The following is a 14,700-nucleotide window of genomic DNA, read 5'->3' as shown; positions in this document are numbered from 1 at the left end:
GAAACAAGTCAGCATCTTTCACGGAACCTCAAAGAACAATGGTCTCTACTGGTTCCATCCAGAATACACAGAGCACCTTCAATGCACAGCAAAGTGCCTAAGACTATTCAGGGTCTTAATGTGGAGCATGTGTTTAACTGGACCAGACCTAAAAACCGCATGCCCTTTTCCAGACTGGGCCCTAATAAGATGAAGTGTTTGTTGTCATCATGCCACATTCAGTCATCTAAACTGCAGCAACCATAGACGGCAAGTAGGCTGCACAGAGGAGGATTCTAGTCTAAATAACCTCACTAACATGATATATCTGCAAGAAACCCTACGGAGAGAAGGCCAAAACCTCTAGTCCAGTCACATGTCTAGTTAGTTTAAATGACTTCTATTTCATCCTGTTATACCACCAGAAGTTAAGGCTCAGTGTGCTCCTCGGACAGCACAGATGGTGTCTAAAACTAAAAACCAGTGTGTGTTTTCCATGGAAGCAATGGGTATTTTAGCTGGAATAATTCAATATAGGAAACAATGTACAAGAAAGAACAATCATCTACAAGAGATTCTTAGTACTTGGAAATGTTACAACAGGACAGCATTAATTCTTGCATTTTGTTGAAGTTTCTTGAACATATTACATCCATACAAAGAGTTCATTGTGATTAAGAAAAATATCCCAATCTTAGTAAAATAAACATGCTTCAAAGTTCCATATTTGAAACTCAAATGCCACATGTGCAATAAAACTAAACTCCATTTAAGGCAAGTAACATATGTCACTTCTAAAATTTCTCAACGTTAAATAGCAGTAAGGGCTCCCAAACCCTCCAACTTATCTGAAGATAAACATCATAGGCACCGTCAAAGAAAACAGAAGCTAATCTAACTGGAACTTCACTTTCCTGATCAGAGGAGAAATCCCACAGTACCTTCATATGGTATTGAAGCATCTGACAGAACCCGTTGCTACGAGTAAATCAGGACAGACTTTCACAGCTGGAGATCAGGCGAGTGATAAACAGAAAGGCACCAATTGAGTTTTCCATGATACTTGTGACCAAACAAATGGTGTTCCTTCTGGGGTGGGTAACAGCCAGAGTTAAGAGTGATGGGAGGACTCAGGACGTGTATTTTTGTCTTTCAAAGGCAGTTCTGTGTTCACTCTTAAAGCCAGCCACACTGTAACACTCAAGTCTGTGCTAAGAAGTGACCACAGCCTGAGCTCAGGACTTCTTTTGCAGGGAAAGTATCTGAGCATCATAAATATCAGCCCAAGATGGTTTGGGGCTGGCCAGTTCCTCAGTAGCTACCCCAAAGAGCTGCTTGAATGAGTGGGGTGAATGCTCTGAGTCTGAGAAACAGCTGGAGTTATGGTCAGAAGGCTTGGGAGAAAAAAATGCAGGTGAGTGGGGCTTGGTGTGCTCTTGAGCCCTCTCTTTATCACAGGATGCATACAGCCTGTGTTACCAAAGATGTTTTACTGAGAAAATGTGCCACAATGTTTGGTATCTTTCTTTTTTTTTTTTTCCAAATGCAGCTCTGTAAAAATGGGGAAAGAAAATAAAGGCAGCAAGAACCAATCAATCAACCATCGGTATCAGTGGCTACTTGTATCTTCTATTGAAAGAGTATTTTGTACTCACATTTCGTTAACATGTAAGTGAATTAGATTAGTAAACAATGATCAAAGGGTCCAACAAGTGACTGGGACAAGACAGTCTGCTGAAAGTCACCGGAGCTGCTGATTTGAGTAAAGGCTGTGAACCCAATTGCAAAATAATTGTATTTCTGGTACACAAAAGGAAATCTAAATGTTTGAAACCACTGAAAGTGAACAGAAATGCACTGAATGGAAGCACAGTTGATATGAACTGGCCATGACCTCAGCTGACCCAAATTAAATTCCAATTATTGTGGGATTAATCCTTCTGGCATGAAAAACACAGTCTGTCAACAGGAACTGAAAACATCCCATAAATCAAGAAATGTTAAAGCCTAGTTAAGGATTATGCATGAAGAGTGAGAGGATTATGATAGGAAATAGTTCTTAGCCTGATGAGCAGCAAACCCAGCTTCCCAGATAAAGGAAATTGCATGTAATGCTCCCATACAACTTAGGAGAAAATGCTGCAAGCTTCTGCTAGATGAAAAAGATATGAATTTCAAAATCTGTGGGCTGAAGCCTTCCCATGCAAAGTCAACAACTGTTATCTCTGCGTCTCTCTGTGTGTGTACGCAGCTGAAATTAACACATTTTCTTTACTAAGTGGATTGCAGTTTGCCATGTGGGCTTTTTCTTTTTTTTCATTTATCTATTTACTGACAGTAACAGAATGCAATTTTCCACCACCTCTTTTAAGTTCTTCCTGTCAGCATATCTGTTTTCAGGCTTTTTGCTTGATACCCTAGGTTATACTGTTGGTGAGGAGCTGAACAAGAGGCAAAGTTATTTATAAAGACAGGAGATAAAGAAATGCATGCAATTTGTTGGAACTTATTGCACATGAAGGAATTACATCTTTCTCCAACTTAATGTGGGCTACACAACTCCTCTGCTTGCCCCTGTGGGGAAGTAACATTGGATGGTACATAAACATTGAAACTTCTGTGACGTGTCCGTGCTCACAGTAAAAGTTCTCCACGTCTACTATTTGCCCTCATTCATTCCAGTTCAGGAAAGCCCTTGTGTTATGTGCTTAAGCTCTGCTGAAGTCAATGGGATTTCAGTACAAGCTTAAAGTGAAGAATCTCTTGCGAGCTTTCCTGAACGGGGATCTGTGCTTATTGCACTTGGTTCAATCAACCGATGAGATTTTGGTTTCTGAATTTTTCAGCACAGGAACAGAAAGGGTATGTTTTGTGCATTAAGATCAGTTCTTTCTCATATTTCTAGTGTATGAAAATGTTTGGAGAGTGGTACAGAACAATTCATTCTGAAGAGACTCCATTGTATATTGTACAGACGCACACATACGTGTCTACACTCAGAAAAATTTTGCTCAGTATTGAAGAAATATTCACCTTTGTTTTGGATCAATGCCCTGGTTGGCTATTTCTGTAGCACAGTGTCCAGAATAACTGAATTATCCATGGAGGGTATACTGTCTATGTCAATGGCACGCAGTCATTATGACAGGTGAGCGCTGTTCCGCACCCAGTGAAGTCCTTGTTGCGTGTACTGAACTAAATGCTCCATACTGCTGTGCAAGGTGACAGGGCCCATCAATGCATCCAAGTCATTGAAAAAATCTAAGGGAGAAAAGACAGTTTCAGGATCAGAAGAGCAAAGTCATCTTTGCTACTCGTCGCCCTGTAACAGATTTTATTCTCTTGCAAATTGAGCCAAGCTGAACGGGAATGAAAATTTAGTGCTGGTGAGATTAATTTTAAAGCCTTGTGGTTCATGATGCTACAGGCTGGTGCAGAATTGTTTTCAAAGAACAAAACAGTGAGTTCTTTGGCTTTGCTTTTCATTAGTTTCCATTGAGTTTCAATAAAGCAAACAGGTGCTGGGCAAGATTTATTTTGAGATTATGGACAACCAAATCAAAAAGTCTACACACAAGTGTCTATCTATACATATGCCAGGTATTTAAGCTACCATGACAGAGGAATACCATCACATAGGCTGGAACACAAAAAGTTCCACTTCAGAAAAAAATTCTTTGCTGTGAGGGTGAGGGAGCCCTGACACAGGGAGGGTGTGGAGTGTCCTTCTCTGGAGGTTTTCAAACCCACCTGTATGTGTTCATGTGTGACCTGATTGAGGTGAGCCTGCTTTAGCAGGAGGGTTGGACTGGATGATCTCTAGAGGCCCCTTCCTATCCCTACCATTCTGTGTTTCTATGCAATAGAGACCTGTACAACATGGTCAATGCAGCCTAAGGAGTGATTTGGCAAACTAGCTCCTAGGGGTTTAATTCAGTTGCCTACTTAGAAGCATGTAGTGCCCATTTGAGATGCTCTCAGGCAGTTGGTACATACAGCCTGGACTGGCAAATCTCACACAAGACATACAGGAGACTTCTGGAGTGGCACTATACGTAAGGATACCTACAGGGCATTTGGCAGCTCTGGGTAGGCAACTGAATTGTAGCCCTGTCTTCTTTTCAGGGTGAGCTCGGGAGCTCTCTGAACCCTGGTATTTGTATTGAACAAGGCTCCATCAACTGGAATGGGAGATCAGCCCTCCAACTCACGTGTACACACCTACACTTAAGTGTCTTCACTTTGATTTGAATCCTGCCCAGCCCCTGCTTTAAATAGATAAATTAGTCTGAAAATCAAAGACTAAACATATGAAGGAAGATGGTTATCAGGGGGAGTCAACATGGCTTCACCAAGGGGAAATCCTGTTTGACCAATCTGATAGCCTTCTATGAGTGCATAACCAGCTGGCTAGATGAGGGGAGAGCAGCAGATGTCATCTACCTTGACTTCAGCAAGGCTTTTGACACTGTCTCCCATAACATCCTCATCAGAAAGCTCAGGCAGTGTTGCTTGGATGAGTGGACAGTGAGGTGGATCGAGAGCTGGCTGAATGACAGAGCCCAGAGGGTGGTGATCAATGGCACAGAGTCGTGTTGGAGGCCTGTGGCCAGTGGAGTTCCACAGGGATCGATTCTGGGGCCAGTCTTGTTCAACATCTTCATCAACAACCTGGATGAGGGGACAGAGTGTACCCTCAGCAAGTTGGCTGATGACACCAAACTGGGAGGACTGGCTGATTCCCCAGAAGGCTGTGCTGCCATTCAGAGGGATTTTGATTGGACTGAGAGTTGGGAAGAGAGGAACCTCCTGAGGTTCAATAAGGACAAGTGCAGAGTCCTGCACCTGGGAAGGAGCAACCCCATGCACCAGTACAGACTGGGGGTTGAACTGCTGAAGAGCAGCTCTGCAGAGAGAGACCTGGGAGTCCTGATTGATAATAAGCTAAACATGAGCCAGCAATGTGCCCTCGTGGCCAAGAAGGCCAATGGCATCCTGGGATGCATCAAGAAGAGTGTGGCCAGCAGGTTGAGGGAGGTTCTTCCCCTCTGCTCTGCCCTGGTGAGGCCTCATCTGGAGTCCTGTGACCAGTTCTGGGCTCCTCAGCTCAAGAGGGACAGAGAACTTCTGGAGGGAGTCCAGTGCAGGGCCACCAAGATGATCAGGGGACTGGAGCATCTTTCATACGAGGAAAGGCTGTGGGAACTGGGGCTGTTTAGTCTGGAGAAGAGGAGACTGAGGGGAGATCTTATTAACATTTATAAATATCTAAAGGGTGGGTGTCAGGAGGTTGGGGCATCTCTTTTTTCTAGAGTAGATAGTAACAGGACAAGGGATAATGGGATGAAGCTGGAAAACAAAAAGTTCCACTTAAACATAAAAAACCCCTATTTCTCTGTTCAGGTGATGGAGCCCTGGCACAGGCTGCCCAGAGGGGTTGTGGAGTCTCCTTCCTTGGAGGTCTTCAAGACCTACCTGGACATATTCCTATGTGACCTGTCTAGGTGAACCTGCTTCTGCAGGGGAGTTGGACTAGATGATCTCTAAAGGTCCCTTCCAACCCCTACCATTCTATGATTCTATGATCAAGTCGGATGCCAAAGCACTTGCTCATGGACACCAGCTCAGCTGAGAGAAGTTTGCTCATGAGGGGGAGCGAGGCACTTTGTTCCCATCTGTGTCTGCTCAGCTGGAGGGAGGGCTAGGGTCTCTTCATTCCTTCTACAGAATGGAAGCATGTTCTTGCTTTTTGACGTGGTCTGGCTAAACGCATTCCATCCAGCTCGACCGCTTTGTGGGACAGGAAGCTGCCTTCCCTTCCAACAACCCTTCTCTCCAGAATGACACACATAGCAATCAATGCTGCCAACAGCTATGTCTGTGACACGTCTGTCACCAGTATTGACTAGTCAAACAATGACATAAGTTAGATGCTTCTGAGCAAGACAGCTAAGAAAATTGGCCTTTTGGGCCATTTTGTAACAGAATGAAGGAAAAATCACCTCTGCAGTTCTACTTTGCAGACAGGATTCCTATCAAAATAGCTAATTTCCTGACAAAAATCAAGCAACAGTCTTCTAGAACAGTCCATCGCCTTGACCCACTCACCTCTGTTTTCCTTGGCCAGGTTGTCAGCCATCTCCCAGTAGTCATAGCTGTGCAGGATGCTGTTGGTGATACTGACGTGGTTCGCAGCCATCTGATGGATGCGCTGTGGGATGCTGATGATAGGAGAAGGGGAAGGTGCCCCTGTGCTCCCCTGGGATCCTACAGAGCTGACTGGAGAAGGGCTAGGGGACATGGGTGATGGAGTTCCTGTGCTCCTGGAAACAGATGTTAACAGAGTTACTTAAAAGGAGTTGGGATTAAAAATGTGAGAGCATCAGAACATATTGCAGGTATGAAAATGTAATTTCCGATTGCCGGTCTGTTGTAAGTTTCTGTGTGACTTACTTTCCACTGGCACCCCAAGGAGATGGGTTCTGGGCAGCTTTTGATGAATTCTGTAAAGGAAAAGATAATTGACAATGCATACCAGTTATGTAAGACTATGAAACAAAGAACATTAAACAGTGTAAAAGTAAAGAAAAAAAATGTGCAGATGGAAGCATTCAAGTCTCATGATGCAATAAACCCACTGAGCCTAGCGTGGTGTTGTGATGAAGCAGCGCTGCAGCACACTCAAATCACAGTCTATTAAATACCCTGGGATGGAGGCTGATGAGGAAAATGTGTTAGTTGAAACTGAAGCTTTTCACAGAAATCCCGGGAGTTCAGAAGAAAGTGCTGCCAAGACTCTTTGTGAAGTTTAGACTGGAATTTCTTGTGATAGAGAAAATCACTCTCCTCCCACTCTCCTGCCCCAAAAGATGAATGTCCCTCCCCTAGGACCTGTGAGACTATGCAGATCTGCTCAGCCTGGCTGACCACAAGGATGTGACTCTGCAGCTCCCTTAGCTCAGGTGAGTGTTTTAACCATCAGGCTCAAGAACCTGTCTCACAATTGCTTCCCTCGGAGTTGTTGTCCTTGGTCTGAATACAAGGGCATTCACAAGGGCAGAGAGTGCTCTTGAACACTGGGTTTTTTTCCAAGCTGAAGGGTTCCCCAGAAGCCCCCAGAAGGGGACATTGGATCATTTAGTGTGTCCTCCTGTATACATGCAAGTCATTAAGGCTCTGACTATGGTATATTGTGCTCAGGCTAAAGAATTTCACAATCATAGAATCACAGAATGGCAGGGGTTGGAAGGGACCCTTAGAGACCATCTAGTCCAACCCCCCTGCAGAAGCAGGTTCACATAGATCAGGTAGCACAGGAACTCCACAAATGTCATTGGTTGAGGAGAGGCTACTTTGTATAAGCACTGTTTATTAAGCAGGACAAATTCAGGTGTCTGCAAAAATGGAAACTGGATGGCTAAAATGATTCTGGTGTTTACTCTGCAAGAGATGGTTGGAATTTACTGGCAGGTTACTGCCCATTTGACCTGTGGAAAAACTCCTCTCCTCTCCCAAGTGCAGTGACTGGTTTAATCTGGGTCCTGTGAGAAAGAAGGATGTAAAAGCCAGCAGCCTAGGAAACAAAACTAGTCCACCTCATCCATAGCCTGTCCTCATATTCAGCAATGTCCAGTCTCTGATTCTGCAAAGGAAAGGGATTTCCTCACACTATCCCCTGAAACCATAAATGCAGATAATTGTGTGCTAGAGTACAACCCTCCCCTCCTGACAACCACAGGAGACCAAGTCCTGCAGCTCAAGATCTGTTTATGTATATTGTTCAAATGCAAGGCTGCAGGTGTTGCAAGCGGTGGGAGTTACAAGCATTTACAGCAGTACAAAAACTCTTGATGGCTCAGGAAGGGAAAATGCTAAACAAGGGGCTTCAGAGCTTGACAGATTTCAAGACTAGGAGCGATCCCCCAGGACACTCAGTCTGCAATTTCCTTTCTCTACCAATCATGGAACTTTTACCAGATGCTAAATTACTTTAAAAATTATACTTAGTTAACTCATTTTAAGAAAGGATAACTAGTCTCAGAGAAATTCTAAGATGCTATTTATCCTCCTTGTTCTCCTGCGTCCGTTCGTAGTTTACCAGGCCTCATGGTTAGAAAAACAGATTCTGTTTCAGGGTTTTGAGATTGGATTTTCTTAACTTCATTGCTAGCTTTTGGATTCTGTTGGTCCAGTGCCAGCAAAACTGCATGTCATCTGGAATTATCAGCTCGGTTTCCATCCACAGAGTGACCCCATCCTCTCTTAACCTGTTCTGCAGGTAAGCTGGATGCCTTTCCTGAGCCTCTCTTCAAAAACTTTTTCTTGGTTTTACTGTGTTCTCTGAGCTGCCTCCTGTGTTCCCACATCTTTAGTGTTTGGATTTGATGATCTCAAAAGTATTTTCCAACTGACATGATTCTACAATGATCTTTCATGCACACACCAGCACTGGCTGTACTTTAGCAGTGATCACACTAGTGATGTGTGTGCCCTAGCGTTCTTCCTACATTTTGACACTTGGCCTTCTACATCCCAGGTAAGTGGCATGAAAAATAAGCTTAGGAGTGTCCCACAGGGAGTTCTCCTTTCAATGGTTTTTCTTGTTTTCTTGCAGGAAGGGACAAGGTGTAAGAAGAAAGAAATGAAAAGCTCTCATTTGCCATCCTAAATAGAACCAACCTGGGAATTCTCAGCTCTTGATCTCCTTACAGTTTAGTTTTGTTTTGTTTTGTTTCTTTTTGGATTGGTCTTGGAACTACTGGCCTCCGTCATTCTAGTGTAACAGAAACTGAGCACGTGTTATTTACTTACAGAGATGGAGGCAGGAAAGTATGAAAATTGAAGTGGAGTCAAGGGTGCTTCCCTGTAAATGTAACCAGCCTCTGCCTTCAGGTACAACTTCCCACACTTTTTTTCTCATGGTTTAGGTATATTGTTCCAGCTTCTTCTCAGCACCAGAAAGGTGGAGTAAGGACTCTGAAAAGTGTAATGTTTTATGGGACCATCTCTTATCCCACTTTGCTCACAGCTACACATTGTCCTGGTTACTTTATGCTCTAAAATGTGTCTGGCCCTTGAGTGTCTGTGGCTTCTTTTTAATTATCTGCTGCATTAACTTTTTTTTTAGAATGGAAATAAAATACTTAAAGAGAGATTTAAATAATACTTTTTTTCCTTTTCTAAAAGAAAAGTGTGTCTAATTTTCCCACCAAATATGTGTTACAACACATGTTAAAATCTTTCTTTGATTGATAATATATTTGGAAGTTCTTAATGCAGTCAGCATTTCACGTCACCTGGTTTTGAAAGCTTTTAGATACCAAATATGAAATGAGTGGAGAATTGGCTTGTTTTCCACTGAAAATTATAGCAAATGGATTTTTTTGTTTTCATTTTTACTTTCAAAGATGAGCATACTTTTAATGTGAAACTATGGTATCCTTACATCAGCCGGAGCTCTGCAAAAACCCAAGCTCATCCTAGCTATAGTAGAGTATAAGTTCACCTTATGTTTGCTGTGAAATAGTTTCTGTCTGTTAGTAGGAGACATATTACATGGTTGAGAGCCTGACCATCCTGTTCTTAATGCAGGCATTCTCTGAGCTGGTAAAGAAAAATACACTAATAGGCACATATTTCTTTCCCTTGAAACCAAGTCATCGTTAAAGAAACATAACATGTTGAATTATATATTGCTAAATTTTTTTAAACAATTACAGTAACTTCAATTTCAGTTTGACAATAATGGATTTATCAATTTCCTCCACTGTTTTATGTGTTCAGAATCGGGCCATGAGCACTCGTGCTTGTATTTGAATATTAACAAAATGTCAAAGGATGGATGTTCTTCATTTCCAGGTACCTCCCTCTGCAAAATAACCCCCAACAGATGAGCCCTGTGTTCAAAGACAAATGGCTCTTCAGGTGCCCAAAGCAGTTTGTCTTAAAACACTTGTATGTTTACAAACATACATACATACATATACATATATAATTACAAAGATAAAGGCTAATATTGTGCTTGTAAATCTTGTAAATAGACTGCTAGGTGAACTCCACCTGAATGGAGATGCTTTCCAGAGAAGGTTGCCTGTCAAATAAATTATATTAAAACACTTTGAATGATTTCTTGTCTTATTGGAAATAAGCAGGGTTTGGACTTGTCAGAGGGTGGAAAATGGGAGCAGTAGCAGACAAAGCAAAGCAGGAAGGGGAAGCCATCCGTGCTGTGTCAAGTATATGGCAGGTGGTTTGGTTGCCCTCCGAAGCTTTCATACAACTCCCACTGAAGTCAGTGTGGGTTGTTTGCCAGTTCCTTTGGTAAGAACATGTCCCACTGCACTGTTCTACCTATTGATCCTGCTAAGTGGAAGCCTGAGGACTGATCTACATCAGCGTCTTCAACTCACAGGTAGTCTAGTGGGAAGTATAATCCTGGAGGAGGTTCTTAGAGCAAAATCTGCAAAACCTATTTGCAGCAGAGCTGGATATCACTAGGCAATTGACCAAGAGTAATCTGAAAATACCTGTTTGTTGGTACAATAAATTTCTCATCTTTCATGGAAGGACATGGCATGTATTTCACAAAGAGGGGCCCTGACTAGAAGAACTGACTAGAGATCAGGGGTTGCCATGGGTATCTATGGCCAAAGTGACTTCACGGGGGAAGATCTAAGCCCAGCCCAGCTACTGTTTTAGTAAGATGCTACGTGGTGCCACAGTGTTCTAAAAACATGCCATAAAGAATGCACCTTGAAATACTCAATAAGTGCTTTCGAGTACTTGACCGCATGATCCCTCTTGAGTCGGAACATCCTCCAATACAGAAGGGCCAGGCAGCGGTAACTAGAACAAAAGGAAGAGCAGAAGGTGAACCATGGACCCCCACAGCAGCCATCCCAACGAATTATTTTAAACTCTCAAACTGACACAGAGAGGAAGGCTGACAGCACCTTGCTTATGTTTTTTATCACCATTTATTTACAGTACTTCACACTTTGCCATGGATTTGTGAGCAAGGTTGGGTGTTAATGGCCAGGACAGCTCACACCTGCAAATGCTACTGGTGAGGTACCAAACAAACCCTGCTCAGAAGGGTTTGCAGGTTTGAGTCTCCAAGCCTTGACACAGACATGGAGTCTCCAGGATTGACCAAAGACCTCTCCCTTTAAAAGATCATTACAGGCCTAGAACCTGGGATAGGCATATTAGGGTATTTCTTTTTGTAAGTGCGAAGGCAGCCTTTGGAAGCATCTTACCCATGGCCTTTATTACAGCAGCCTGGAGCCTGTATAACAAACTAGAGTTATAAGGGGTATATTTTGTGCACATCCAGCAGCCGTAGCTAGCTGGAAAACAGGGAAATGTTGGACCAGCCCAGATTTCTCAGGCTTCTTTGTGGGAAACCAGACTGGAGACAATGTTGGAGCCTGGAGGCTATTCCTAGGCCACCTGCCCAACTGGTTCCTCAGAGGAAACCAGCAGTGGGCTGAAAAACTCAATGGACTGTACTGGAACTGTCTACCCTCGTGCTCCTCGTTAGTGTGCAGAGTGCCACACACCTTTAATGGTATGTAATTAAATGAGAGCAATAGCTTTTAACTAGAATTATACATCACGGCAGCTGATAATCAGCATTCAGGACACACCAACTCTTTTCTTTGCCATTGGCTCTGTGTGCATCAGACCGTTTTCTGGATCAAGGCTCTCCACCATCTTTTCCAAGGAAGGTTTTTGATCAGCAAGTGTGGAATTGCCTCTCAGTAACAGAGCTCTCACAGCAAAAAGAAAATCTGGTATGTTTTGCTTTTCCTTTGGTAGCAAAGGCCTTATTTTACAAAACAATATTTAGTGTTGGAGCCAAGGCGAAGCATCAGAAGGCGGCTGGAGTTTGGACGCCCAGAGCTCTCCCCGTCTCCCCGCGCCCGGGAGCTGCCCAAACCTCAGCGAAGCCCTCCAACATGCAGCGAAATCGCTCTTGAAAACCATCAACGCGGCCGAGGCAGGGTTTCTCCGGCTGTTTGCCTCCCGTCCTTCCAGCAGCAGGTGAATTTCTGCCTTTGGCCGCTGGAGGACAGTCTCTCCCCAGGAGAAGCGGAGCCGGGCGCGCCGGCTGGCTGGCAACCTGCCCGCCGGGCGCGGGGAGCAGCCAGGGGATGCGGTGGCCTCGCAGCCACCATAACTCTCCCTCTGTCACCTTCACAGGTACGGCACATATGCAAATGGTGTCAGCTCATCTGCTGGCTGGCAGACGGTGAGTTAGGATTGCTATTCATCGCCCAGAGAAGGCACCGTCTGCTTTCCCTCGCCCTGACCTTTCCGCTGAAACAGATGCAGCGGCTGGGTGAATTTGGATGCGCTTCCACCGAAGCGCTCCGGCGGTTCTCTGAGCAACCCTTCCTAATATGGCTTGCTTTTTTTTTTTTTCCCCTTTTCAAAAAGAGAAATTATAACCGTTCTTTAATCATTTTCCCACCTAAACGTTTTTAAAGCAATTGCCACAAACCCATTCTGTGCTCCCTCCTCCCCACAACGGCACAGGGAATTGGTGACAAAGAAAGGGCATTTAAAATAGAGGAGAAAATTGCATCTCTGAATATTTTGTTCTTTTTTTTTTGGATACAAATGATTAATTAGGACTCCTTATTTATAGAGGCCAGAGATGCATTTAATTTGGTTTTTTAACAGATGGTTAATAGATGTTAAAAACACACTTGCTGATTGTAAATGTCCACTTACTGAGAATCAGTAACCATGTAATAGGTATTTTATGTATTAACTACATAGATATTAAATTAAAATTTGATTTTAATAGCATTTTAGTATTTTACTGGCAATCAGCAACCGCCCTATAGAATCTAAGGTGCGTGCATATATATATATATATCTGGAAATCTCAATTTAGAAGGTAATCCAAGGGCCTTAATTATCACCATCACTGCATCTCCCTTCATATAATGTAAATGGAATTTATGATTATTGAGCCTAAAATGTCAGCCGCCAAAGAAACTACCGAGCTATTGGTACAAAAGTACATCACTCATAAAAACAACAAACCATCAGGCATTTAAAAATTAATTACGCTGACGTACCATAGCTGACCTGTCATGGTCAATAAGTATGAATTGCTTATTTACAGAGACAGAATGCAGACCTGGTGCAGTGATACAAGGACTGGACCTTCCCAGAGCAGAAAGTATTCTCTTAATTTCAATAAGCAACATAATGCTATCTGGCTACGTCCAGCATCTGATTTTCAAGAACTGTCTCGCTGCAGAAAAGGAGCCTTTTGAGGAAATCTTGGTCTACTAACCATAATGCTGCCAGCTGTTTGTCTTCTGGTGTGGCGTTGGGGCCTGAGTGGGTTTTTAGTCTCACTGCATACCTTCAGCAAAAGGAAAAAAGCCCATGTGAGTTAACTGAGACAGCTTTATATGACTGATCAGAGAGCTAAGCTGTCCGACGTTGCTCCATCTGCCCCCTTATACATATTTGCTCAAGTTACCAGACACACATGTGCTTTTCATGGTTGCATTTCAGAGCAATTTTGCAGTTAGCAGTGCCTCCCTGCACTCTTTAAACAGCAGTAACTCCCTCGAACATCCGTCAGGCCAGAGGGGAGCCTGGCTGGTGAGGTGATGCTGTCCTACCGAAATAACCTCCACTGCTGCAGGGACCCAGTTACACAGAGTTCACGCAGAAAGGTTTTCATAACGTTTGAAGGCTGACAGCCTGCCTTGAAGCTGGTGCTGCCCTCACCCTGCCAGTTCTGAGCGTGTCTACCCAGATTCACTCCTCCAAGCAGAGCACAGCAGAGGGAGAACATGTGGCTTAGAGCTATTTTTGTTCATATGACATTACATTCAAATTCTATAAATATTAAACATCCACAGAGGTAGCACTGCTGTTTCAAGAGCGTATGTGCTATGCAATCACAAATTAGTTTCTGGAAATCTCAGCTTCCAGCTGAATACCTGAACAATGGACAAGGTGAGGACAACACGCGGCACTTCTGGGCTCGCTTCCAGAAAAATACCTCTTCCCCATAATTAGCAGCTTGTGGTTTTTCTTAGCTTTGCTTTCAAACTTTATTGCTGATATCTGTGCAAAGATTCGGTATGAACATTGTGTTTCAACAGGCATACCTAGCAAACCACTTATTTTTTTCTGAGCTGCAGCGAGTGAGATCAACAGCAATTCACACTAACACACAACCATAGCTACATGTGTTATTGAAAGCTACGGATCTGCAAGCAAAATTCATTTCCAGGACCATGTATTTACTGTCATGAGACAAAGAAGGAGCTTTCTGCCTTTTGGGGAAAAAAGAAAAAAAGTTAGGAATAAATGGGATTCTACCCAATTGCAGAAATGGGATCTACCATTCTCTTACTGAAAAAAAAATATATTTGATTGTGTTCAATATCCTTCCTGTTAGAAAGCTAGCCTCAAGCCACTGAAATGCATGAGAAGCCAGCCCTAAGTGGAATGAAACGCCAACAGAATTGTTAACATGTGAGAAAATCTTCACATCAACACTAGACCCAAAAAGGTGCAATCATTTTAGAAGCTTTCCTTCATTATGAATATGATTAAAAATTGATTTACTTCCTATTGAACTTCGCCCTGGTGAGAGCTGTATTGTTCACTGTCCCGAGGAACAGTGCAGCATGGTCAGTGCCAGCGTGGCTGGACCCGCTCTCTTGTCACTCAGCTGCTGGC

At 43.4% G+C, this 14,700-nt stretch overlaps 1 protein-coding gene across 1 annotated transcript in view; it reads right to left on the bottom strand.

The window, feature by feature from the left end:
- Window positions 1–3,118: 3,118 nt before the first annotated feature.
- AFF3 (ALF transcription elongation factor 3) overlaps window positions 3,119–14,700 on the bottom strand; it is a 327,140-nt gene continuing 315,558 nt past the window's right edge. Inside the window, exons 17-21 of the mRNA XM_061998729.1 lie at window positions 13,292–13,363; window positions 10,731–10,824; window positions 6,433–6,482; window positions 6,088–6,302; window positions 3,119–3,240 (exon numbers count right to left, since the gene is read on the bottom strand). Coding sequence (XP_061854713.1) covers window positions 3,119–3,240; window positions 6,088–6,302; window positions 6,433–6,482; window positions 10,731–10,824; window positions 13,292–13,363 — 553 coding nt within the window. The remainder of the gene's footprint in view (window positions 3,241–6,087; window positions 6,303–6,432; window positions 6,483–10,730; window positions 10,825–13,291; window positions 13,364–14,700) is intronic.

This window comes from Colius striatus, chromosome 1, assembly GCF_028858725.1.
Source record: "Colius striatus isolate bColStr4 chromosome 1, bColStr4.1.hap1, whole genome shotgun sequence".
In the NCBI taxonomy this organism is placed as follows: domain Eukaryota; kingdom Metazoa; phylum Chordata; class Aves; order Coliiformes; family Coliidae; genus Colius; species Colius striatus.
The sequence above is the reverse complement of the archived record's forward strand: the minus strand, read 5'-3'. Positions and strand labels throughout refer to the sequence as shown.